At 47.8% G+C, this 25078-nt stretch overlaps 2 protein-coding genes across 4 annotated transcripts; both read left to right on the top strand.

Moving 5' to 3' along the window:
- The first annotated feature begins 836 nt into the window (after positions 1 to 836).
- On the top strand, positions 837 to 3521 carry LOC125101827 (DLA class I histocompatibility antigen, A9/A9 alpha chain-like). Its single transcript, XM_047732339.1, has 3 exons — positions 837 to 990; positions 1200 to 1475; positions 3226 to 3521. The coding sequence occupies exons 1-3, from the start codon at positions 852 to 854 to the stop codon at positions 3519 to 3521; spliced, it is 711 nt and encodes a 236-aa protein (XP_047588295.1). The 5' UTR covers positions 837 to 851.
- Positions 3522 to 15131: 11610 nt separating this feature from the next.
- LOC125101800 (HLA class I histocompatibility antigen, alpha chain G-like) lies at positions 15132 to 22358 on the top strand. Of its 3 annotated transcripts, none has more exons than XM_047732281.1 (7): positions 15134 to 15287; positions 15557 to 15826; positions 16070 to 16345; positions 16993 to 17268; positions 17385 to 17489; positions 20480 to 20743; positions 21792 to 22348. In XM_047732281.1, exons 1-7 carry the CDS (start codon positions 15224 to 15226, stop codon positions 21935 to 21937), a joined length of 1401 nt encoding a protein of 466 aa, XP_047588237.1. In that variant the 5' UTR covers positions 15134 to 15223; the 3' UTR covers positions 21938 to 22348. The 3 variants fall into 3 exon arrangements, with proteins under 3 accessions (XP_047588238.1, XP_047588237.1, XP_047588239.1); XM_047732283.1 differs by having other exon boundaries at positions 15169 to 15287; positions 15669 to 15826; positions 21792 to 22346; XM_047732282.1 differs by lacking the exon at positions 16070 to 16345 and having other exon boundaries at positions 15132 to 15287; positions 21792 to 22358.
- Positions 22359 to 25078: the final 2720 nt, after the last annotated feature.

Raw genomic sequence — 25078 nt, 5'->3', positions numbered from 1 at the left:
CAGAGAAGGACAGAGTCGATGATGCTGTTTCAGGTGCCACTTTGCCAGTGACCTTAGAGAAAGTACACCTTGTGTCGTTTTAATATAGTATCTAAGACGCATATACATAATTATTTGAAGAGGTCATGAAGCATACTCTTCTCCCATTAATATGCAAGGTTGTAAATTTTTTCATAGACTTCAACCAAAACCACAAATTACATGCAGAAGCAAATCTGAACATCCACGGGTCCTCTAAGGAGACAGACAAGAAATGTGAAATGTAGTATCGCCCTTCTCACTATGCTGTTTATTTGCATAGTTATTTTTCATAAAGACAATATTTCTATTTTCATGCCATGGATTATTAATATGATGCTAAATGAATTAATGAATTTTTAAACCTGTTTTATTCCTACTACGGTAAATACTGATAGAGATAACCCACAGACACAAAATGATCCTTGGGAACGTCAGTCGTCTGTGAGACTGTGCAGATACCCTGTGAACAGAATGTTTGAGAATCACTGACTCAGGTCCTGGGCCACTGCTCTGGGGGACGGTGTGACAAAGAGCACTCTGTACAGTAGGTGAGGGGTCGCAGCAAAGTCCGAGGTCCCTGGGTCAGCTTCTCAGGCCCCAGGGCCCGGTCTGGAGTGGCGGTGCCCCCTTCCCCTGCCCTCCCCGCCGCCTTCATCTGGGCGCGGCGCCGGGAGGAGGGTCGGCGGGTCTCAGCCCCTCCGCGCTCTCAGGTACCCTGAGGTATTTCTACACCCGCCTGTCCCGGCCGCTGGGAGCCCCGCTTCATAGCCTTCGGCTATGTGGACGACACGCAGTTCCTGCGGTTCGACAGCGAGTCTGCCAGTCTGAGGATGGAGCCGCGGGCGCCGTGGGTGGAGCAGGAGGGGCGGGAGTTTTCGGACCAGGAGACCGGGAACCTCAGGGACCCTGCACAGACTTTCCGAGTGAACCTGAACACCCTGCGGGGCTACTACAACCAGAGCGACGCCGGTGAGCGACAGGGCCCGGGTTCAGGTCACAACCCTTATCCCCACAGGGTAGCCCGAGTGTCCGGGTCTGAGCGTCACCCCGAGTATGAGGGACCCTTCCCGCATCCCCACCCCTGTCCCCCCATCCTTAAGCCCGAAGAACCCGCGGGAACTTTTAGGCGGTTTTACTTTCTGTGTGGACTTAACCTCCTGCCTGTCGGGCGGGACCAGGGTCTCACACCATCCAGAGCATGTACAGTTGTGAATTGGGGCCCGACGGGCATCTCCTCCGCGGGTACAGTCAGGACTCCTACGACGGCGCGGATTACATCGCCCTGAACGAGGACCTGCGCTCCTGGACCGCAGCGGACAGGGCGGCACAGGTCACCCGCCGCAAGTGGGAGGCAGCCTGTGAGGCAGATCATGAAAGGAACTACCTGGAGGGCAGGTGCGTGGAGTGGATCCGCAGGTACCTGGAGATGGGGAAGGAGACGCTGCTGCGCGCAAGTACCAAGGCCAAAGGGCTTCCCTGATCTCCCCTCCCCGGGACTGGCTTCCCACCAGGAAGGGAAAATGGGCTCAGTGGCAGAACACCGCTCTTCAACGGGTGGGGAGATCAGTGGGATCTCCCGTGGCAGATCCAAGGGTGGGGAGACCGAGCCCTCCGCCTGGGTGTTCAGGTTCCTACTGAAGAGTGACTCACCCAAAGGCCAATTTTCTCTAAGGACAATTGAGGAATCCAGTCTCTCCCAGGAGGCAGGTGGAGACCGTTCCTGTAATAATCCATCAGCGGTTCCCTTTGACCCTGACAGCCACCTTGGAAACCCTGACTATTCCCTCTTAAGGCCTTTTTCTCCAGTGAGAACATCTTTGAGTTCTGACTCGAGGTTTTCTGACTCATTCACTCTCCATTGCAGTCAGGATCATTAGTGTGTTCTCTCACTTAGACCTACAGATTCCTCCTACCCTGGGCTCTGTCCCTGCTTCTAGGACCTCTGAATTAGGAGATCACCAAGGCTAGGCTGGTCAAGCCACACTGGAAAACAGTATGGAAAGTCCTCAAAAAGTTGAAAATAGGGGCGCCTGGGTGGCTCAGTGGGTTGAAGCCTCTGCCTTCTGCTCAGGTCATGGTCTCGGGGTCCTGGGATCCAGCCCCCGGTCAAGCTCTCTGCTCAGCGGGGAGCCTGCGTCCCTTCCTCTCTCTCTGCCTGCCTCTCTGCCTGCTTGTGATCTCTGTCTGTCAAATGAATAAATAAATTATTTAAAGAAAAAAAGTTGAAAATAGAGCTACCCTATGACCCAGCAATCCCACTACTGGGTATTTACCCTAAAGATACAAATGTAGTGATCTGAAGGGGCACACATGCACCCAAATGTTTATAGCAGCAATGTCCACAATAGCCAAACTATGGAAAGAACCTAGATGTCCATCAACAGATGGATGGATAAAGAAGATGTGGTATATATATATATATATACAATGGAATACTATGCAGCCATCAAAAAAGAAATCTTGCCATTTGCAAGGACACGGATGGAACTAGAGGGTATTAGGCTGAGCAAAATGAGTCAATCAGAGAAAGACAATTATCATATGATCTCTCTGATATGGAGAATTTGAGAGGCAGGGCTGGGGGTTGTGGGGGGTTGGAAGGGAAAAATGAAACAAGATGGGATAAGGAGGGAGACAAACCATGAGAGACTCTCGATCTCACGAAACAAACTGAGGGTTGCTGGGGGGTAGGGGGGTGGCTGGGTTATGGACAATAGGGAGGGTATGTGCTATGGTGAGTGCTGTGAAATGTGTAAGCCTGATGATTCACAGACCTGTTCCCTGGGGCAAATAATACATTATATGTTAATTAAAAAAATAAATAAAACTGGGGAGCCTGGGTGGCTCAGTGGGTTGGGCCTCTGCCTTCGGCTCAGGCCATGATCCCAGGCTGTTGGGATCGAGCCCCACATAGGGCTCTCTGCTTGGCGGGGAGCCTGCTTCCCCCCTCTCTCTGCCTGCCTCTCTGCCCACTTGTGACTTCTGTCTCTCAAATAAATATTTTTAAAAAATAAATAAATAAAACTAAAAAGAAAACAAACAAATAAATAAATAAAAGGCTAGGTTGGTGACTGGGCTTTGAAGCTTTACACATCTTCCATCCAGAGAAATTGCTGGGTCCACCTCAGAAATGTCACATAAATGCCATTTCAATAGGCCATAAAGGTAAAGCAAAGTGTGGATTTTCTGATTTTTCTTCCCCAGAACCCCCCAACACACACGTGACCTGCCATCCCATCTCTGACCATTATGTCACCTTGAGGTGCTGGACTCTAGGCTTCTACCCTGCAGAGATCACCCTGACCTGGCAGCGTGAGGGGGAGGACCTGACCCAGGACACAGAACTTGTGGAGACCAGGCCTGCAGGAGATGGAGCCTTCCAGAAGTGGGCAGCTGTGGTGGTGCCTTCTGGAGCAGAGCAGAGATACACATGCCATGTGCAGCATGAGGGGCTGCCCGAACCCAACATCTTGAGATGGGGTAAGGAGGGTTTGGGGTAGAGCCTCTTCTCAGGGAAAGCAGAAGGTCTTCTGGAGAACTTCAGCAGGGTCAGGACTCAAACCAGAGGTCTGGGGCTCTCACCGTCCCTTCCCTTTCCAGCGCCACCTCCTCCCACCATCCCCATCACATGGATCATTGCTGGTCTGGCTCTCCTCTTGGTCACTGTAACGTTTGGAGCTGTGATCTGGAGGAAGAAGCTCTCAGGTAAGGAATGGAGTGGGGGGATCTGAGGTTTCTTGTCCCACTGGGGGTTTCCTAGGTAGCAGACTGTCCTGCCTTGTAACTGAGAAGTACCATCCTCGCTCATGTACTTGGGCATTGTGGAACTGATCACTAACACTCACTCTGTAGCAAACAATTGTGAAAATGAAAGACACATTTTCTTCTTGTTAATTCTGGTGATGGGGACCTGATGCCCAGTGGGCACAGGACAGAGAGGAAGGATCCTGCTGAGGACAGACCTCCTGCAAGTCAGGTGGCCCAGTGGCCCCACAGCTCATTCTTCATGTTTCCTGATCCTGTTCTGGGTCTTCAGTCACAATTCTCAAAGTTCGTTTTGAATCAAGACTAAGAGCTTCCATTAGTATCTCATGGCCCAGTCCTGTCATAGCTTCTAACATGATATTTTCTTCCTACAGGAGGAAAAGGACCAGGCTAGTCTCAAGCATGATGTAAGTATGGAGGGGTGATCCCTGAGACACTAGTATAGTATAGACAGGACCCCATGGGGAGCTCACCCACCCATAGCTCCTCCTTTAGTCTCCTCTCCTGTGGGCTCTGACCACATCCAGTTTGTTCTCCCCTAGGTGATGACAATGCCTAGGGCTCTGATGTGTCTCTCATGCCTCCTAAAGGTAAGACCTTGGACCAGCAGTGCATAGGAGTCAGGGCACTAGGGACACTTTGAGCATGTGGAAAGCTGTTGATCACTTATGTGATTGACCTAAATTTGTACATGATTTTTTTTTCAGTGTGAGGCCAGCTGCCTTGTGGGGGATGAGCAATGCAAGATGTGTTCACACTCCCACTTGGTGACATCAGCAACCCCTGAATTCTCTTTGTGCAGAGATGTCAGATGTATCTGTGTTCCTGTGAGCAAAACATGAGGAGGTGGGGAGACTGGCCCACCCTGCCCACCAGACCCCTCCCGATACTGATCTGCATTCTCTTCTTTGATGTTCTTTCCTGTTCCATCAGAGGCAGGGCTGGACCATCTCCATCCCTATCTTTATTTCATGTTGGGCTGAATGCTAATGACTTCCTTCCCTATTGAAAATGAGAATCCAGATATGAGTTGTGTTTCCTAATTCTTGCTATGTGGGGTTGATGAAGTAATAAAAGAGGAGATTTCTAAACTTGAGACAGCAAATAAATGGAAACACTGAGAACCTTCCAGAATCCGTGTGTTTGCTGTGCTGAGTCTGTTTCAGGTGGGACAGGAGTAGGTTGTGAGGAGCCAAGTGGCAACAGGGTCTGTTCCCAGTCTGTGCTCAGTGCATCATGGACGTTAAGTGCTCCCCCCTCAGCTGGGTCATCTCTCTGCTCCGTGTCCTTGCCCTTTGTGTGGAAGCTTATCTACCAGGACCTGTGATCACAGGGACTTAGATGTCACCTATCACCAGGAACTTGTGCAGCAAAAATTCCTGTGGACTGGGTCAGCCTCACCTCAGGCCTGGGTCACACCAGAGCCCCCATTTTGTTTTTTGTTTTTCGTTTTTTAATTGTTTCTCTAGAGCATCAGGCCTCTTCTTGCTCTTGTGTATGAGTTCTTGTCCATTCTCCCAGGGATGACCTTGTCAGTTACAGCAGCAGGTGGCCTTTAGGCTATTGTTCCCACAGGCCCAGGTCATCCCCTGAGCCCAGGAGTCTCTGTGGTATGAAGATATGAACTTTCAGATTCATCCATCTCTTCCCCTCACTCTGGACCTGTTTTCTGGAATATTCTTTAGGTTCTGGAGGTAGGGAGAGGAGGAATCTGAGAGGTTCTCATTCTTATTAAACTTCAGTTAGTTTCTGCCTTCCCTGCTGCTTGGCCCTTAGTTCTAGTGATCCTAGTGCTGGCTTGGATCCAAGATCATGGATTTATAAAGTAGAGTCTAGGTAGATTTCTTTGTGGTTGGAGAAAAAGATCCATATAGCCTGAGTATAGCGTTTCTGGAGAGAGAACTCTGTGTGCTGTGCTGGGCAGGAGAGATGGTGTGGGGGTAGGGGCTGAGCAGAGAGAGGGAGGGGAGGGCAGCACTGTGAGGGGAGAGAGACAGCACGGATGGTGAGGTGGGTGCATGTGGGGTGGGAGCTGCCACAGAACAGCTGTGCCTGAGACTCATCTAGAAGACGGAGTCCTCTAGCTGCTCATTCATTCAACCAATAACTGTCATGTGCCACATACAAGACATGCTGTGTTTACATCTGGGATACCTCAGTGAGACTAAGAAAAGGGAAAATGGGCTGGTCTTGTGGAGAATATTTCTAGTGGTAAGGGGTAGACTCCACTTGACCCTGGAACAAGGTGGGAATTGGGATAGTGACCCCCTCGTGCAGTCAGAAATCCAAGTATGGCTTTTGTCTCCCCCCAAACATAAGAGCTAATAGCCTACTGTTGCTGGAAGCCTCACTGATAGCATGAAGAGTCACTTAACACATGTTTATGTTACATGTAGAAAACAGTCTTCTAACAATGAATGAAGTTGCAAAAATTACTCAAAAATCACAAAGAAGAGAAAATGCGTGGACGGTACTTACTGTAAAAAAGTCCACACACAGGTGAACATGCACCATGCAAGCCAGTGTCATGGAAGGTGACCCAGAGAGCACCTGTGCTGGGACGGGGATGATGGCTCCTTTACTCCAGGGATCAGGGGAGCCTCACTAAGAGGTTGACCTCTGAGAGATTTGAAGGACATGAAAGAATTGTGTAAGAGGAGGTCTGGGGGGAGTTCTTTGCAGGCAGGGAGCCTCCAGTGCACACACATTAGGGCAGGAGTGTGTCTGTGTTCAAGGAAGAGTGAGGAGGCCACTGTGGCTAGAGCAGAAAACAGGTGAGATGAGGTCAGAGGTCAGTCTCATCATGGAGGTCTGAAGATATTAGAAGGTTTTGAGTTTTCTCTGAGTGAGGTGTGGAGTTACAAGAATGAACAGATCAATGGGATTGACTTTCTTTAGCAGCACCTGTTTTTCTGCTGTGCAAAATTGAGAGGTGCAGTGTGAGCTACCAGTAGGGAAACTGTAGGAAACCAGTACAGTGTCCCAGGAGAGAAGATACTGGGAATTGACTGCGTGCTGGAGATATTTATAGATGGACTTTGCAGCATTTCCTAATGGCTTCATTCTGGGTGGTGAGGAGGAATCAAAGAGGAGAGCCAGGATTTCAGACTGCAAGTAGAAATGTGGAGTGCCTTCCTTGGATATGGGGAAGACTCTGAAAGAAGCACATTTAGGGAAGCAGCATCACAGTCATCCACTTCAGAAATGGTGAATCTAATATGTCTATTAGAAATGCAAGCTAAGGGGTGCCTGGGTGGCTCAGTGGGTTAAAGCTTCTGCCTTCAGCTCAGGTCATGATCCCAGGGTCCTGGGATCGAGCCCCGCATCAGGCTCTCTGCTTAGCGGGGAGCCTGCTTCCCCCTCCCTCTCTGCCTGCCTCTCTGCCTACTTGTGATCTCTGTCTGTCAAATAAATAAATAAGTAAAAATATTAAAAAAAAAAAAAAGAAAGAAAGAAATGCAAGCTAAGTTGACAGTTGGATACAGAGTGCAGGGTTGGAGACATATCTAAATTGCAGAAATAGATTTGGGAGATGACAGCATATAAATGATGTTTAGAGCCTACAGCAGAGATGAGGTCCCAGGGGGGCGAAGGCCATAGAAGAGAAAGGAACACATTTGGAGCCGTGATCTGAGACTAGAACTTGATCTGGACACTGCAGGCACTCAAGTCGGCTTGGAGGACGAGTGACTCATAAATGGCATCTTTCAACTTATTCCCTTGATGGTTGTTATGGCCCAGGTTTGTCCACTCCAGTCCCTATTCACAGATAAGTACAGTAGCATTGTTGGGTCATGAAGTGATTGCTCAACATGTCTTTTTCATCCTTTGTCTCTTCCTGGGATTAAAACCCAGATCTGTTTCACTTCAGATGATCTACATATATCCACTGACATTTTACGTTTCTTTATACATGCACTTCTTTCTGGGGAGAGTATCCATAATTTTATTAGGGTTTATATGGCCTTCATAAAAGTCTGAAAAACCCTTTCCAGTGTAGACACTGTCCTACTTCATCTCTGGTCTATAAACAGCTATAATCACAGTGTTTTAGGAGCTCCTTCTCCCTCTGCCCCTCCCCCTCCATTGGTGCTCTGTCTCTCGTTGTCTCTCTTTTAAATAAATTTTTTAAAAGTCTCTTAAATAATCTTTGAAAAGAAAAAAATCACAAAATTATAAATGTAGAAAAAAATGGCAAAAGCAAAAAAATCTGTCACTAAAATAGCTACAAAATAGTGACTAATAATTAAACAATGAAAATATTATAGTTTATTCACTGAATAAGGAGTTACCAGTGAAGGAGGAATGAGTGGAGGCATGAAAAACAAAAAGCAAAAAGTAAAATGCCATCATAAATCCAACAGTACATTACATTACAGTACACTGACATTATATCTAAGTGGCTTAAAGCAGTCAATCAAAGCGCAGATTGTTAGACTGAATGCAAAATGAGAACCAAGTATTCTGTCTACAGTAGACATACTTGATCCCAGTTACAAATAGATTAAAATTAAAGGGATGGAAGAGTTATCTCAGGCAAACAACCATAAGAAAGCTGGAGAGAGGGGCACCTACCTGGGTGGCTCAGTGGGTTAAAGCCTCTGCCTTCAGCTCAGGTCATGATCCCGGGGTCCTGGGATCGAGCCCCGCATTGGGCTCTCTGCTCAGCAGGGAGCCTGCTTCTCCCTCTCTCTCTCTGCCTGCCTCTCTGACTGCTTGTAATCTCTGTCTGTCAAATAAATAAATTAAATCTTTATTAAAAAAAAAAGAAAGCTGGAGAGAGAACTCTGTGTGCTGTGCCAAAAAAAGCCAAAGGGCCTGTACCCCTGGGGATAAAAATATATGTTTATAAAGCTGTAAAAAAAAAAAAAAAGAAAAAAAGAAAGGATGAATACCCAAGTTTTGTAGCAACATGGACGGGACTGGAAGAGATTATGCTGAGTGAAATAAGTCAAGCAGAGAGAGTCAATTATCATATGGTTTCAATTATTTGTGGAGCATAACAAATAGCATGGAGGACAGGGGAAAATGGAGAGGAGAAGGGAGTTGAGGGAAATTGGAAGGGGAGGTGAACCATGAGAGACTATGGACTCTGAAAAACGATCTGAGAATTTTGAAGGGGTGGGGGGTGGGAGGTTGGGGGCACCAGGTGGTGGGTATTGTAGAGGGCACGGATTGCATGGAGCACTGGGTGTGGTGCAAAAATAATGAATAGTGTTATGCTGAAAAAATAAAAAAATTAAAAAAAAAAAAAAAAGCCAAAGGGGACTTTAAAAATGCGAGGAAGATAAACAGGATCATTTTATAATGATAAAATGGTCAAATCATCAGAGAGATGAAACAATTCTAAACATATATTCACATAATAACTCAACACCCAAATCCATGTAAGTAAAACTGACAAATCGAGAGAGAAATAGACAATATGACAATAGTTTAGCTGACTCAAGGAGAAGTAGACCATCTAATACACCTAAAATGAGGTAGAAGATACAGTTAACTGTCAAAAACTATTCCACAAAAAAAGCCCAGTTTCAAATGGCTTCATCTGTGAATGATACCAAGTGCTGAAAGAATTAATAACAATTCTTTACAAACCCTTCCAAAAAGGAGAGGAGGGAACCCAACTCATTCTGTGAGCTAGTATTATGCAGATACAAAGATATTGCAAGACAAGAAAACTACAGACAGGGGCGCCCTGGGTCAGGCTCCCTGCTCCCCTGGAACCCTGCTTCTCCCTCTCCCACTCCCCCTGCTTGTGTTCCCTCTCTCAATGTATCTCTCTCTGTGTGTCAAATAAATAAAATCTTAAAAAAGAGAGAGAGAGAGTCCAAAGGCAGCAGCCTTGATGTGCTAGACTAGACCAGCATACTGAACTCAACTGTTCTCTCTTCTTAAAAGAAAAAAGAAAGAAAGAAAGAAAGAAAACTACAGACCAATGTCTCTTGTGAATATAGACACACACACAATTCAACAAAATGTACCAAATCAAAACCAACAATATATAAAAAGAGTTGTATACCATGATTAAGTGAAATTCAATCCAGGAATACAAGACTGGTTTAATATCTGTATCAATCTATGGAATACACCATATTAATATAATAAAAAAAACAAAAGCCACACAGTTGTCTCAACAGATGGACAAGAAGCATTTGACAAAAATTGGACACCCTCTTGTAATAAAAATTCAACAAATTATTAACAGAGGAAATTTCTTTAAACTGATTAAAAGAATTTATGGGGGCGCCTGGGTGGCTCAGTGAGTTAAGCCTCTGCCTTCGGCTCAGGTCACGATCTCAGGGTCCTGTGATCAAGCCCCAATCGAGCTCTCTGCCAGCAGGGAGTCTGCTTCCTCCTCTCTCTCTTCCTGCCTCTCTGCCTACTTGTGATTTCTCTCTGTGTCAAATAAATAAAATCTTTAAAAAAATAAAAAATAAAATAATTTATGAAAACCCTTAAGCTAACAATTTCTTAATGGAAAAATACTGGCTGTTTCTTGCTAAGATCAGGAACACCAAAAGGATGTCCAACCTCACCACTTCTATTAAACTTTGTGCTGGACATTCTAGAGCAAAAAAGTAAGATAAAGTGCATCCTGACTGGGAAGAAAAAAAAGTAAAATTATTTCTGTTTGCAGATGATATGATCTCGTACATAGGAAGTCCTAGAGAATCAACTAAAAAGCTACCAGAACTAATGATTTCAGCAAGGGGGCAGGATATGAGGTCAACACACAAAAATCAGTTACATTTCCATAAACTTTTTAAAAAAGATTTTACCTATTTATTTATTTACTTGAGAGAGAGCACAAGTTGGGGAGAGGAGGAGAGGGAGATAGAGAAGCAGACTCCGCACTGAGCAGGGAGCAAGACATGGGACTCAATCCCAGGACCCCAGGATCATGACCTGAGGCAAAGTCATGACCTGGGTGGCTCCAACAAACTGAGCCACCCAGGCGCCCCTCCATACACTTTCAATAAACAGTCCAATAATGACAGTAAGAAAATAGCTTCATTATTCCAGAGAGAAGTTAACGTGGTAAAGGAGTAGGGGACCCTAAGTTTGGTCCCTGGAATTCAGCTGGATCATTACCAACTCATTTTGAACACCTATGAAATCAATCAGAGATCTGAGAAAAGAATTGCTGCAATTCAGCAAATAGAAAAGCAACCACTTTTTGCAGGGTATGAGGTGCGGAGACATGAATTGGGACCATATATCAAAGGACATGGCAGAGGGGAGAAAGCTTCCTTAAGGAGCCTACTGCAAAGTATTATAAGCAGCAGAACACAGAAGCAGAACTTCCAGAAGTCTGCTGTAATGAAAGACGTCCCTCGCTTAAAGGTGCTCACGTGGCAAGGCAGGGCAGAATCCTAGGTGGAACCATGTGGTCTCAGGATCCCTGGGGTCACAAGAAGAACAGGGTGCCTGAGTGTGGCAGAGTTCCCAGGCATCAGAACAGGGAAGCTGATTGAAAACAGCGAGCTTAGGTGCCAACTTTCTGTCCAGTGTTGCCATAAACTGTGAACCACTATGTTGTTCCTAGACTGCTCTCAAAAGCTCAGCAAAAGGAAGAAACAAGGCAAAACCCCTCTCCCTCCCCCAGGAGGAACAGTGCAAGTCCACGCTTCAGGAGTATGTAAAATTTGAAGACTTGAAAGTCAGTCACAAGGCTGAGATAAAAAAGCTCGGTCATGGGGCTCTTGGGTGGCTCAGATGGTTAAGCAGCAAATCTGTCCACAGAGAACTGGCAAGCCAGAAAGGATAGGCAGGGTATATACAATGTGCTAAATGGGACAAGTATGCAGCCAAGAATACTTTATCTAGCAAGGCTGTCATCCAGAACAGGAGAGATCAAGACTGTCCAGGAAAAAAAAAAACAGATAACAACAACAACAAACTAAAGGAATTTGTGAGCAATAAACCAACCCTGCAAGAAATATTAAAAGGGATCCTTTGATTGGAGAGAGCCCAAAAGTAAACAAGGACCAGAAAGAAATACAGACAATATACAGAAAAACCAAATTTCCAGGTAATACAATGGCACTAGCTTCATATCTCTCAATAATCACTGTGAATGGAAAAGGACTAACTGCTCCAATCAAAAGACATAGGGTATCAGAATGGATTTTTGTGTGTGTGTGTTATGTTAGTCACCATAAAATACATCATTAGTTTCTGATGCAGTGTTCCAAGATTCATTGTTCATGTACCACACCCAGCACTCCATGCAATACGTGCCCTCCTTAATATCCACCACCAGGCTCACCCTCCACCCACACCCCTCCTCTCTAAAACCCTCAGTTTGTTCCTCAGAGTCCACAATCTCCCATGGTTTGTCTCCCCCTCTAATTTGCACCAATTCACTTTTCCTTTCCTTCTCCTAATGTCTTCCATGTTATTCCCTATGTTCCACAAGTAAGTGAAACCATATGATAATTGATTTTCTCTGCTTGACTTATTTCACTCAGCATAAAAGACCCATCGTATGATGCTTACCAGAGGACTCAAAGACACCTCCAGATTCAAAGCAAGGTGGTAGAGAACAACTTACCATGCTAATGGACATCAAAACAAAACTGGAGAAACAATTCTTATAACAGACAAACCATATTTTATTTTTTTAAGATTTTATTTATTTGATATATAGAGAGAGAGACAGCGAGAGAGGGAGTATAAACAGGGGGTGTGGGAGAGGGAGAAGCAGGCTCCGTATTGAACAAGGAGCCTGATGCAGGGTTCAATCCGAGAACCCTGGAATTATGACCGAGCCAAAGGCAGACGCTTAACAAATGAACCACCCAGGCACCCCAAGCATCCCCAGATTTGATATACAACTCAAAGACCTAGAAAAATGGCATAATAATCTGCTCTCATCCCTCCAATTTGGCTTCAATGTACTGTCAATCTCAGCTGGCATCATGGACCATGAAAAAGCAAGATGAAAACACACAAGAACAAAAATACCCTGGCTGGAGTATTAAAAATTATTATTTTGGGGGTGCCTGGGTGGCTCAGTGGGTTAAGCCTCTGCCTTCAGCTCAGGTCGTGATCCCGGGTCCTGGGATTAAGCCCCGCATCGGGCTCCCTGCTCAGCAGGGAGTCTGCTTCCACCTCTCTCTCTCTGCCTGCCTGTCTACTTTGGATCTCTCTTTGTCAAATAAATAAATAAAATCTTTTTAAAAATATATAAATAAGGGCGCCTGGGTGGCTCAGTGGGTTAAGCCACTGCCTTCGGCTCAGGTCATGATCTCAGGGTCCTGGGATCGAGTCCCACATCGGGCTCTCTGCTCGGCGAGAGGCCTGCTTCCCTCTCTCTCTCTCTCTGCCTGCCTCTCCGTCTACTTGTGATCTCTCTCTGTCAAATAAATAAATAAAATCTTTAAAAAAAAATATATATATATATATAAATAAAATAAAAATTATTATTTTTACTAAATTATTCTCAAATCCACATATGTAACATCTTATTTGTAACATGGGATGTATAGCACTTCTGCTGCATCCCTAAGCCCCAAGGGAAATAATTGGTGTGAACATAACTGGCCTCTTTTTTTTTATCAAATGCCATTTTTGCTTGAAGGAATGAATGACAGAGAAACTTGGATTATTTAGACTAGGATATTTCACAGGCAGTTTCTTGAAAATGAACACAAACCTATCACTTCACGAAAATCAGCTCACACATGATAGCTGACAGTACTTTCTGCCTTGATAAAATGTAAGCGCCCAACAGAAAATCAGAATTTTGGAAAACTTATGATCCACTAATAAGCTTGACAGTTTCTCAGTACCCACAAACTTTCTTCTTGGGATTGGTGGTAACATTGAAACAAACATGAATTTTTGATAATTCAATTCACTCTCATCAATATTGGAACACATATATAACTTAGTGAAACAACATATTTCTTTTTTTTTTAAATATTTATCTTTTATGATGGGTTTCTTTTTTTTTTTTTTTAAGATTTTATTTATTTGACAGAGAGAGATCACAAGTAGGCAGAGAGGCAAGCAGAGAGAGAGAGAGGAGGAAGCAGGCTCCCTGCCGAGCAGAGAGCCTGATGCAGGACTCGATCCCAGAACCCTGTGATCATGACCTGAGTGGAAGGCAGAGGCTTAATGCACTGAGCCACCCAGGCGCCCCCATATTTCTTAAAAAAAAAAAAACAAAAAAACAGGGGCTCCTGGGTGGCTCAGTCATTAGGCATCTGAGGCATCTGCCTTAGGCTCAGATCATGATCCTGGGATTCTGGGATCATGCCCCACATCAGTCTTAGAGTCCAGCCCCGCATCAGGCTCCCTGCTCTATGAGAATCCTGCTTCTCCCTCTCCCAATCCCCTTGCTTGTGTTCCCCCTCTCGCTGTCTCTCTCTGTCTCTCTCTGTCAAATAAATAAATAAAATCTTTAAAAAAATGAAATTTAAATTTTAAATTTAAAAAAAATTTTTTTTTTAAATCATGCATTAGTACAAGATCCATCTGGTGTGCAAGTTGGGCCTGTGGATTTTAATGTAAAAGACAAGGACATAGTCAATGATACTGTTTCAGGTTCCACTTCACAAGTAACCTTAGAGAATGAATACCTTGTGTAGTTTGAATATAGTATCAAAGATGAATAGCAATAATTCTCTGAAAAGGTTATAAAACATAATATTCTCAATATTTGTGCAAGGCTGTAAATTTGTTCATATACTCCAACCAAAACAACTCCATAAATGCAGAAGCAAATCTGAACATCCAAAGGTATTCTAAGGAGACAGACAAGAAAGATAGAGATTTGCAAAAATGGAATATGTAAGAAAATCCACTCTTCTAGCTATCCTATTTATTTGGGGAACTGGTTATTTTTCATAAAAACAGTATTTCTGTTTTCATGTCAGCTGCTTTTAATATAATTCTAAATGAACTAATAAATTTATTAATAGTAAATGTTTAACCCTGTTTTATTCCTACTATCACACACAAACACAAAATCCACATACACAAAAATATTCTTGGGATCCTCAGTAATTTGTAAGACCATATAGATACCCTGTGAACAAAATGTTTTAGAATCACTTATTCACACAGCTCCTGCGCCATAACTCAGGGAGACAGAGTCACGAGGAGCGCGCCGTGCAGTATGTGAGGGGTCGGATCAAAGACCCAGGTCCCCGGACCTGCCTCTCAGGGTCTCAGATCCCAGGGCGGTGTCTGGGGCGAGGAAGCAGAGTGCCAGGGAGTCCCCATCTCCTCGGGTTTCACCTCTCCCTCTCACAACCTGCATCATGTCCTCCTACCTGGATACTCGTGACGCGAACCCAGGGCACACTCCCATTGGGCATCGGGTTTCTGGAGAAGCCAATCAGCGGCACCGCGGATCCAAGCTTCTGAAGTCTTTACCAGACCATTGGGACTCAGTTCTCCTCCTCAGACCCTAAGGGTCTGGGGCATGGGCCCCCGAACCCTCGCATTGTTGTTGTCGGGGGCCCTGGCAGTGGCCGAGACCTGGGCGGGTGAGTGCGGGGGCGGGAGGAAAGGGCCTCTGCGGGGCGGGAGCGGGGGGACCGCCGGGCGGGGACGCGGGACCCCCGGGGAAGGCGCCTCTCCGCCTCTCCCACCCCCGCCCCGGCCTGTGCTCCTCGGTCCCTCCCCGCCTCCGCCCTGCTCTCCCCGACTCTGTGCTTCCCCTCCCCCGGCTCTCCCCCCGCCGCCCTCCTCCTGGGCCCCAGGCCCAGCGCCGGGAGGAGTGTCGGGCGGGGTCTCAGCCTCTCCGGGTCCTCAGGCTCCCACTACCTGAGGTATTTCTCCACCGCGGTGTCCCGGCCCGGCCGCGGGGAGCCCCGGTACTGGGAAGTCGGCTACGTGGACGACTCGCAGTTCGCGCGGTTCGACAGCGACTCTGCCAGTCGGAGGATGGAGCCGCGGGCGCCGTGGGTGGAGCAGGAGGGGCGGGAGTATTGGGACCAGGAGACGCGGAGGGTCAAGCACAACGCGCAGGCTTTCCAAGTGAGCCTGAACGCCCTGCGGGGCTACTACAACCAGAGCGAGGCCGGTGAGCGACAGGGCCTGGGTCCAGGTCACGACCCCCATCCCCACCGACGGGCGGGTGTCGCCCCCGAGTGTCCGGGTATGAGCGCCACCGTGAGGCTGCGGGACCCACTTGTGCCCAGACCCGGGAAGAGCGCGCGGGAACCTCTGTGGGGTTTACTTTGTGTTTGGACTTAGTCGCTCGCGGGTAGGGGCGGGGAGGGTTTTAGGGGCTGACCGCTGCTGCCGGGCTGGGGGGCGGGGCCAGGGTCTCACACCTTCCAGTGGACTTCTGCCTGCGACGTGGGGGCCCACGGGCGTCTCCTCCGCGGGTATCAGCAGTGGGCATACGACGGCGCGGATTACATCGCCCTGAACGAGGACCTGCGCTCCTGGACCGCGGCGGACACAGCTGCGCAGATCACCCTCCGCAAGTGGGAGGTGGCCGGTGAGGCAGAGCGCTACAGGAACTACCTGGAGGGCACGTGCGTGGAGTGGCTTCGGAGGCACCTGGAGAACGGGAAGGAGACGCTGCTGCGCTCAAGTACCAGGGCCAACAGGGCCTCCCTGATCTCCCCTCCCCTGGGGCTGGCTTCCCACCAGAAAGGGAAAATGGACTCAGTGGCAGAACACCGCCTTCCCACGGGTGGGGAAATCGGTGGGATCTCCCATGGGAGATCCACAGGTGGGGAGACCGAGCCCTCCGCCTGGGTGTTCAGGTTCCTGTAAAGAGTGACTCACCCAGAGGGCCGCTTTTCTCTAAAGGGCAATTGAGGAATCCAGTCTCTCCCAGGAGGCAGTTGGAGACCATTCCTGAAATAATCCATCAGCGGTTCCCTTTGACCTTGGCAGCCACCTTGGCAACCGTGACTTTCCCTCTCAAGGCCTTGTTCTCTATCTGAGAACATCTTTGGAGGCCTGACTCCAGGTTTTCTGACTGATTCACCTTCCCACCCAGTCAGCACACATTAGTGTGCTCTCTCAGACCTACAGCCTCCTACCCTGGACTCTCTCCCTGATTCTAGAACTTTCCAGGATTAGGAGATCCTTTAGACTACATTGGTTTCTGGGTTTTGTGCTTCTTCCATTCAAACCAATGGCCCTGTACACCTCAGGATGGTCACATGAATGCCCTTTCGGTGGCCCTTAATGGTAAACCAAAGGGTGGAATTTCTGATTCTTTTTCTTCAGAACCCCCCAACACACACGTGACCCACCACCCCATCTCTGACCGTGATGTCACCCTGAGGTGCTGGGCCCTGGGCTTCTACCCTGTGGAGATCACTCTGACCTGGCAGTGTGAGGGAGAGGACCTGACCCAGGACACAGAGCTTGTGGAGACCAGGCCTGCAGGAGATGGGACCTTCCAGAAGTGGGTTGCTGTGGTGGTGCCTTCTGGAGAGGAGCAGAGATACACATGCCATGTGCAGCATGAGGGACTGTCTGAGCCCATTACCTTGAGATGGGGTAAGGAGGGTTTTGGGGTCGAGCCTCTTCTCAGGGAAAGCAGAAGGCCTTCTGGAGAATTTCAACAGGGTCAAGATTCAAACCAGAGGTCTGAACCCCTCACCCTCCCTTTCTAGAGCCTCCTCTTCCCATCGTCCTCATCACATGGATCATTGCTGGTCTGGCTCTCCTTGTGGTCCCTGTGGTGATTGGAGCTGTGATCTGGAGGAAGAAGTGCTCAGGTAGGGAATGGAGTGGGAGGATCTGAGGTTTCTTGTCCCTTTGGGGGTTTCCTAGGTAGCAGACTGTCCTGCCTTGTAACTGGAAAGTACCATCCTTGCACATGTACTTGCCCACTCTGGAGCTGATCACTAACACGCAGTGTGTAGCAAACATTTGTGACAATGAAGGACACATTTTCATCTTGTTAATCCTGGTGATGGGGGCCTGATTCCCAGCAGTCACAGGACAGAGAGGAAGGATACTTCTGAGAACAGACCTCCAGCATGTCAGGTGACCCAGTGACCCCACACCTCGTTCTTCGTGTTTCCTGATCCTGTCCTGGGTCTTCAGGCACAATTCTGGAAACTTCATTTTCAACCAGGACTAGGAATTTCCTCTATGATCTCATGGCCTCACCCTGTCCCCGGCCTCTAACATGATATTTTCTTCCCCTGGGATGAAAAGGACCGGGTGAAAGTTGATATCTCATTGTGGTTTTGATTTGTATTTCCCTGATGATGAGTGATGTTGAGCATCTTTTCCTGTGTCTGTTGGACACTTAGATGTCTTCTTGGAAACATGTCTGTTCATGTCTTCTGTTCATTTTTTAATTGGAATATTTGTTTTTTCTTTAATTGTGTAAGTTCTTTGTCATTTTAGATACTAACCCTTTATCAGATATGTTATCTGCAAATATTTTCTCCCATTCTGTCGGCTCCTCCTTCACTGCACTGAAGCTTTTTATTTTGATCCGAATAGTTTATTTTTGTTTTTGTTTTCCTTGCCTCAGGAGTCATACCTAGATAAATGTTGTTGTGCTTGATGTCCGAGAAATTACTGCCTGAGCTCTATTCTAGGATTTATATGGTTTCCTCACATTTAACTCTTCAATCTGTTTTGAATTCACTTTTGTGTATGGTTTAAGGAGATGGTCCAGTTTCATTCTTTTGCATGTTGCTGTCCAGTTTTCTCAACATCATTTTTGGATAGACAGTCTTTTTTCCATTGCATATTCTTTCCTGTTTTCTCAAAGACAAATTGATCATATAACTGTGAGTTTACTTCTGGATTTTCTACTCTGTCTCATTGATCTATACATGTATTTTTTTTTTCTAGATTTTATTTATTTATTTATTTGTCAGAGAGGAAGAGAGAGAGAGACAGCACACAAGCAGCGAGAGAGGCAGGCAGAGGCAGAGAGAGAGAAGCAGGCTCCCTGCTGAGCAAGGAGCCCAATGCGGGACTTGATCCCAGGACCCTGGGATCATGACCTGAGCCGAAGGCAGCGGCTTAACCCACTGAGCCACCCAGGAGTCCCTATACATGTATTTTTGTGCCAGTAACATGCTGTTGATTACTGCAGCTTTGTGAGGTTTTTTGTGTATTTTTTTTTTAAGATTTTATTTATTTATTTATTTGACAGAGAGACACACAGCAAGAGGGGGAGCACAAGCAGGGGAAGTGGGAGAGGGAAAAGGAGAAGCAAGCTTCCCTCGGAGCAGGAAGCCTGATGCGGGACTTGATTCAAGGATCCTGGGATCATGACCTGAGCCAAAGACAGAAGATTAATGACTGAGCCATGAAGGCACCCCTTAGTACAGCTTTGTAGTATAACTTGAAGTCTGGAACGTGATACCTCCAGATTTGCTTTCCTTTTTTAAGGTTGCTTTGGCTATTCAGGCTCTTTTGTGGTTCCATACAAATTTTAGGATTATTTGTTCTAGTTCTGTGAGAAGTGCTGTTGGTATTTTGATAGGTATTCCATCAAATATGTAGATTTTGGGTAGTATAGACATCTTAACAATATTGTTCTTCCAATCCATGAGCATGGATTGTCTTCCCATTTGTTTGTGCCATCTTCAGTTTCTTTCATCAGTGTTTTCTAGTTTTCCGTGTATAGATTTTTTAATTCTTTGGTTATGTTTATTCCTAGGTACTTGCCATCCCCTCTCCCCCAAAGACCAGAAAATTGCTCCAGGTCCAACTGCCCAGATCCTTGGCCCTCATCCCTCCTTTGGTTCCTTGACCCCAGTGGGCCTCACTCCTGACACCTAGTCCCCAAACTGGCTGTTTCCGCCACGTGGTCAGCTCCAGCCTTTCCCTACAGCCAGCATTCTCCCAGCCTGCCTGTCCTGTGCTGGATGTCCCCTCTAAACCTCTCTGGGGATCTGACCTGTCCCCCTTCCCAATATCACCCCCACCATGCAGGTCCTTCTCCAGGGAGTTCACCATGGTGTTTTGATTCTATTTTCTCTTTCATTCCCCTCCTTTCTCATATAAACTACCCTTTGGGCTCCCTGCTCTGCCTCTCTGAAACCCCTGCCTACTGCCTCTCCCCAGGGGACCCTGGCAGGTCCAGCCCATCCCCACCTGGGGAATCACCCTGCCACTATTCCACTTGGACCTAACCCTTGCCTCCTCCAGGGGCACTGGCCCACATTAAGCTCCCTTGTGCCCACAATCCACCACCCCCCCACAACAGGCCTTCTGCCTCAGAGTCCCTCCCTCCCTTCACCCTATCTCCTCCCTGATGAGCCTTCACCACAGGCAGCAGCCCCTGGCTCTCCACTCCACCATAAGCCCCCTGGGCTCCATGGCAGCTCTGGCCATGGATTAATCAACATTTGGCTCCCCACTGCTCCTCCCTCCCAGCTGGCAAGAATACCATTCCTTCACCATGGCTTTCTTGTCCCTCCCTTGGTCCCTGCAGGCCAGCCTTTCCCCTTGACCTCCTATCTTCACCTCACAGAGGCCTGTGACTCCCTCTCCTGGCTCCTGTCCTGCATGTCTACCCATTTCCAGCCCCCTCTGCCATTCCTTCTCCCCTCTCCTTCCTGCCCCCTTTCCTCTCTTCCTGCATTAGAAAGCCTCCCTCCTGTGCCTTATACAAATGCATTTTCTGCATGCTCAATACTTCAAGCAGCTCAGGACAGCTGAGCTTTTCTGAGAAACATAAGACATGCAGTTACTTCCAGAAGGCAGTTTCATCCATGTTCTGCTCCCTGCCCAGTATCCCACGGTCTTTGTTATAACCTCACAGTGGTGTCCCAGGATGAATCTGTGCATCGGAGAATTTTTGCTGAAAGACACTTGGATGGTCAGGCCTTCCTGCACCATGACAACAAGAAAGATGTGGCAGAGTCACAGAGATTAGGGGCCGAAGCAATCCAGGGACCTGAGACATGGGCAACAGAGACCAAGGGCTTGAGAGACACCGGGAAGGAATTCAGAATGAGTCTGGAAGACCTCCTGGCCCTGCAGGCCCCAAGAAGAGGTAAGAGTGGGGTCAGAGCAAGAAGGATGGGAAACCTTTCCCAGGGAAGTGGATTGGCTGAGGGTGGGGGGTGAGGACTGAGGGTCTGTGGACTTCAGCCTACAGGGACCATTACTGAGCCAACACAGGAAAGATGTGGAGAAGAGCAGACAGGGGCTCCTCTGGCTGGAGTTTGTCACTGGGGCGGGGAGGGCAGAGGGACACAGGTTGGGAAATTCACTGCTGGATGGTGGCCGGCTTGCATTTCCTCCAGGAGATCTGGGACTGGGAGATCCAAGAATACAACTGCACCAGGGTCCTCAGGCATTTCCACTGTGATGGGGATCCTTTCCTCCCCTATGACTTGAATACCCATGGATGGACAGTTCCCTGCTCTTCTACACTGATCTTGATTATGGAAATCAAGAAACCTGGGATGTAGATGGCTCTCAAAGCCAGGATTCCTTAGCCATGTGCAGGGAGAGCTTTGTGGAAGCAACAGAAATATCTGGAGTCCTGGATGGGCTTCTTGGGCAAAAAAGGTTCAGCCCTGGGGCAGAGGCCTTCCTCTCCCCTAGACCCATTGAACCTCCTCCTGCAAAACACTGTCAAAGGAAACCCTCCCTGTCCTATGGAATGCACATATGTTCTCTTGGCGCATTGTATTGTGATAGGCCTAAACTCTTAAAGCCTCTGGATAAAGGATAGAGATACCAATCATGTGGGACCAGAAGTGAATTCTCTCAGGAGCACCTGGGTGGCCCAGCTGGTTGATGTCGAATTCTTGATTTTTAACTCAGGTCATGATCTCAGCACAGAGTCTGCTTGGTATTCTCTCTGTCCCCCTCCCAATGACCCTCCCTGCTCATGCACTCTATAAATAGATTAAATAGATGATAGATAGATAGATAGATAAAATCTTAAAAAAAAAAATCTGAATCCTGTCAGTGTTAATAGTCCAGGGAGACAGTGGACTCTGCTACAGAAAACTGAACCAGGAAGGTGGGTGTCAGGCAGAAGAGGAAGCCTAGCCTCCATGTCACAAAGAGTTTCATTATATTCCCCTCAGCCCAAGAACCCACCCATCATGCCCCGTCCTCAGCATCAACATGTGGATCCAAGAAAGTGAGGCCTGGATCCCAGGGACATCCTCCAGTCCAAAGGAACTGGACCCCAGGGTGCAGAACAAACTTGGAGAAGGTCTGGGGTCAATGAAGGCCTCAGCAAGAGGTAAAAAGATGGGAGAAGCAGCTCTCTTCTCTCTGTTTCCCTTAGAGGGGAGCAGGGCTCAGCCATGTGCCTCATTGGCTCTGTGCTTTCTCCCCAGTGCCCCAAACAGAGAACGTGTTCTGCAGCCAGCCCTTGGAGGGCTTGGTCAGCCTAATATTCTGGGCTTTCCATTTCTCTCCTGGGAATATCTCCCTGACCTGACTTCAGGATCAGGAACCCCTGAGCCAGGATGCCTAGCAGGTTAGGGGAGTCCTGCCTAGTGGAAATGGGACCTACTGGACATGGGGGACCATAAGGGTCCCTCAGGGAAAGGAGCAGAGTTTCACTTGCTGCATGGAAGCCACAGTCCACCCTGTGCACTCCAGTGGGCCTCAGGTGATCGTGGAGGGGGCTCTGACTCTGGTCGGGTCAGGAGCCAGGGTGAAGAGAAGAGAGCAGACCTGTGGTCCTGGGGAGCCCCAGTTGATATATGGCCCTTTTCCTGGAAAGGCCCTAGAGCACAGGTACGGACAGACAGTTGGCTGGCTGCTGCTGCTGCTGCTGCTGCTGCTGCTGCTGCTGCTGCTGCTGCTTTTATCACCATTATTGTGTGTGTTCTTTCTCCAAGAACAAGAAATCAATAGCAGTTATGGGAGCCCAAGTGAGAAATCTGGGGAGTGGGTGGGAGGGCCTCTCATGGATGTGGGGCCCCCCTCATGTCTCCCTCTGCATAGACTGTAGGGAACGACAACTTCTGTAACAGGAACTGGAAGTCAGATTTCTGAGAGGGGTTGGGAGCCATGTCTGCATCCCCACCCTTAGCCCTGCTCACAGCCAGGGACACCAGGGCCCTTGAGTGGTGAGCATGGCCTCTCCTTGCTCTGAGTGAGAGTTGGGCAGTGGGGCTGGGACTCCCTGCTCTGAGCTTGTCCTTCCCTGTCTCTATTCTCAGGCTAAGCAGAGCTCTTCCGGGGGTGTTTCCATGTGGTAGGTGGTGGAGAGGTGGTGGCAAGGGCAGCTTCGGGATGCAGAGGGTGGACAGATAGCCTCAGGCTGGGGTCTCAAGAATTCCCTACACCTCATTTACAAGAAGGTTGTAACAAGCACTGCCTGAATTACCTGGGGGAGTCCCTACTAGGAAAGGGGCAGGAAGGCCCTGGCAGCCTCAGCCAAGCAGCATTTGGGGAGGACCTGTGATTCCAGGTGCAAGTGGGCCAAGAAGGAGCAGGGAAGGCCAAATGCAGCTTGGGAGCCTGGGCCAGGGGTGAGGGTGGAGGACAAGGCCAGGCCTCTGAGAGCATGTAGTACTCTGAGTCAGGTCAAGTACAGACCACTGGAACCCACTTTTTCTACATTGGGCCTGTTGGTCTCCTGAGCTTTCTGATGTCCCTTCTGGTTGGGAGCTGCTGGCTCAGGGCCAGGGGAGGGATGAAGCTGAGCTGCAGGTGGGGTCTGTGCCTGTGGTTGAGTGTGATCAACAAGCAGACAACAGCCTGATGGTACACAGGTGCTTATGCAGGTGGGGATCCAGACAGCTAGGGAGAGAAGATGCTATGTTTGTGACCACTGCCTGGCCTGGAGGAAGAAGTAACAGATACCTGTCTTTCAGGCATGCCCTGTGCTCTGTAGGTGCATGGGTCAGGGCTTGAGAAGGGGGAAAGCATTGAGTTTATGCTCCAGGGTGTTGTCCTTGGCCATGGGGCACTTTCTTGTTCCTGTCTGGTAGTTGATGGAAGCAGGCCCAGTTGACGAAGCTGAGGGATCATGGTGGGGTGCGGGGAGTGGGGGGGGGGGGCAGGGACCAGCAAAGGCTGAGGAAAGGGGTATGAGAGAGAAAACAGTGAGGGTGTTATGCTCCTTCAGAGAAAGGCAAGGCTGAATTTGGACAACTGAAGGAGAAGTCACACAAAGCACACAAAGCAATATTTGGCACCAGATAGGCTTCTATTGGTTTCTCTTTTCTCCCTGAGCTTGTTAGCCTTCAAGACCTGGGTTAACACCAGATGGCACCAACAGGCCATAATGGCAGCAAGCAGCATTTGACAACTTCAGGGCATCCCCACTGAGAGGCAACATATTCTGGAATATTCTAGACCATTCAGATCTCAAAGATGACTCTAGCCCCAGCCCATGTCACACAGAGCAGAAGAGCTGCTGTTGGGCCTAGCTGATTCACACAATGAGAGAGAATAAAATGTGGTTGTACCATTTGGAGATTTTTTTGTTATTTAGCAATAGGTAACAGCAATATCTAATGTACTACTATTATTACGTTTTATTTATTGTCTGTCTTTCCTGTCAGATGGAAAGCATTAAGACAATATGTATTTTGTCTGTTTCATTAAATGATTACCAGGCCTAACACAAACACTGGCCCAGAGGCATTCATGGAGTATACTTAGAGGAAGGAAGGGAGGGAGGGAGGGAGGGAGGAAGGATGGATTGTTGTAGGCAGAATTCCTTAAAGTTGGCTTTGGGACTGTAAAGAGGAAAGTTTTGGGCATTTGGCATGGGGAGTTTTTTATGACTTGTGTATGCAAGTGTGCATGCACCTGCATGAGTTCCTGTGTGAGTTTAGTATGTACATATTGGTCTTGGTTGCCTGAACAAGGAACCAGGAATATGAAGAGTAACTCCTGCACTCATATTTCAAATATACGGGCAGTATAGACAGGTAGCACTGCTGATAATTGAAATTATCAAGTCTGAGGAGAGAATTAAAAAAGAACTGAAGAAAAGGGAAGAGACCCTAAAGGAGTACTAAGACATCATAAAGGGAACCAACATATGCATTTTGGGAGTCCCAGACAGAAAAGAAAGAAAAAACTAAGGTTTATTTGAAGCAGATGTCTCTGAGATGTCTTGGGCTCAGGAAAGGGCTTTAGTTATGTTGTAGTTCATTGACTCAGCTGCAGGATTTGAGACCTTTGGGAGCTCCATCTGGCCACCCTCAAATCCCTGGGTCAGCCTTTAGGGTAGAAATGAGATTTGAGTTTGGGCAATAGAGCTCCTGTCTTGGTGTTAAAAGTAGCAGACAGTAGGACCTGAGGTGGTCAGGATGAAAGATTCTGGCACTGACATCACTGAGGGAAAGAGCCAGTAACCCAGCCTCCAGAATCAGAGGCAGCAGTAGGAACAAGTGACAGG

The sequence above is a fragment of the Lutra lutra genome, chromosome 6, assembly GCF_902655055.1.
Source record: "Lutra lutra chromosome 6, mLutLut1.2, whole genome shotgun sequence".
Lineage (NCBI taxonomy): Eukaryota > Metazoa > Chordata > Mammalia > Carnivora > Mustelidae > Lutra > Lutra lutra.
Note: the sequence above shows the minus strand (reverse complement) of the source record. Positions and strands in the feature narration are given on the sequence as shown.

Excerpts from the sequence above, each read along its gene's own strand:
- LOC125101827 (XM_047732339.1), top strand. The coding sequence starts at position 852 with ATGGAGCCGCGGGCGCCGTGGGTGGAGCAGGAGGGGCGGGAGTTTTCG. Across the intron at positions 991-1,199 it reads CTACAACCAGAGCGACGCCG|GGTCTCACACCATCCAGAGC; the intron begins GTGAGCGACAGG and ends GGGCGGGACCAG. Across the intron at positions 1,476-3,225 it reads GGAGACGCTGCTGCGCGCAA|AACCCCCCAACACACACGTG; the intron begins GTACCAAGGCCA and ends TTTCTTCCCCAG.
- LOC125101800 (XM_047732281.1), top strand. The coding sequence starts at position 15,224 with ATGGGCCCCCGAACCCTCGCATTGTTGTTGTCGGGGGCCCTGGCAGTG. Across the intron at positions 15,827-16,069 it reads CTACAACCAGAGCGAGGCCG|GGTCTCACACCTTCCAGTGG; the intron begins GTGAGCGACAGG and ends GGGCGGGGCCAG. Across the intron at positions 20,744-21,791 it reads CCTGCAGGCCCCAAGAAGAG|CCCAAGAACCCACCCATCAT; the intron begins GTAAGAGTGGGG and ends TATTCCCCTCAG.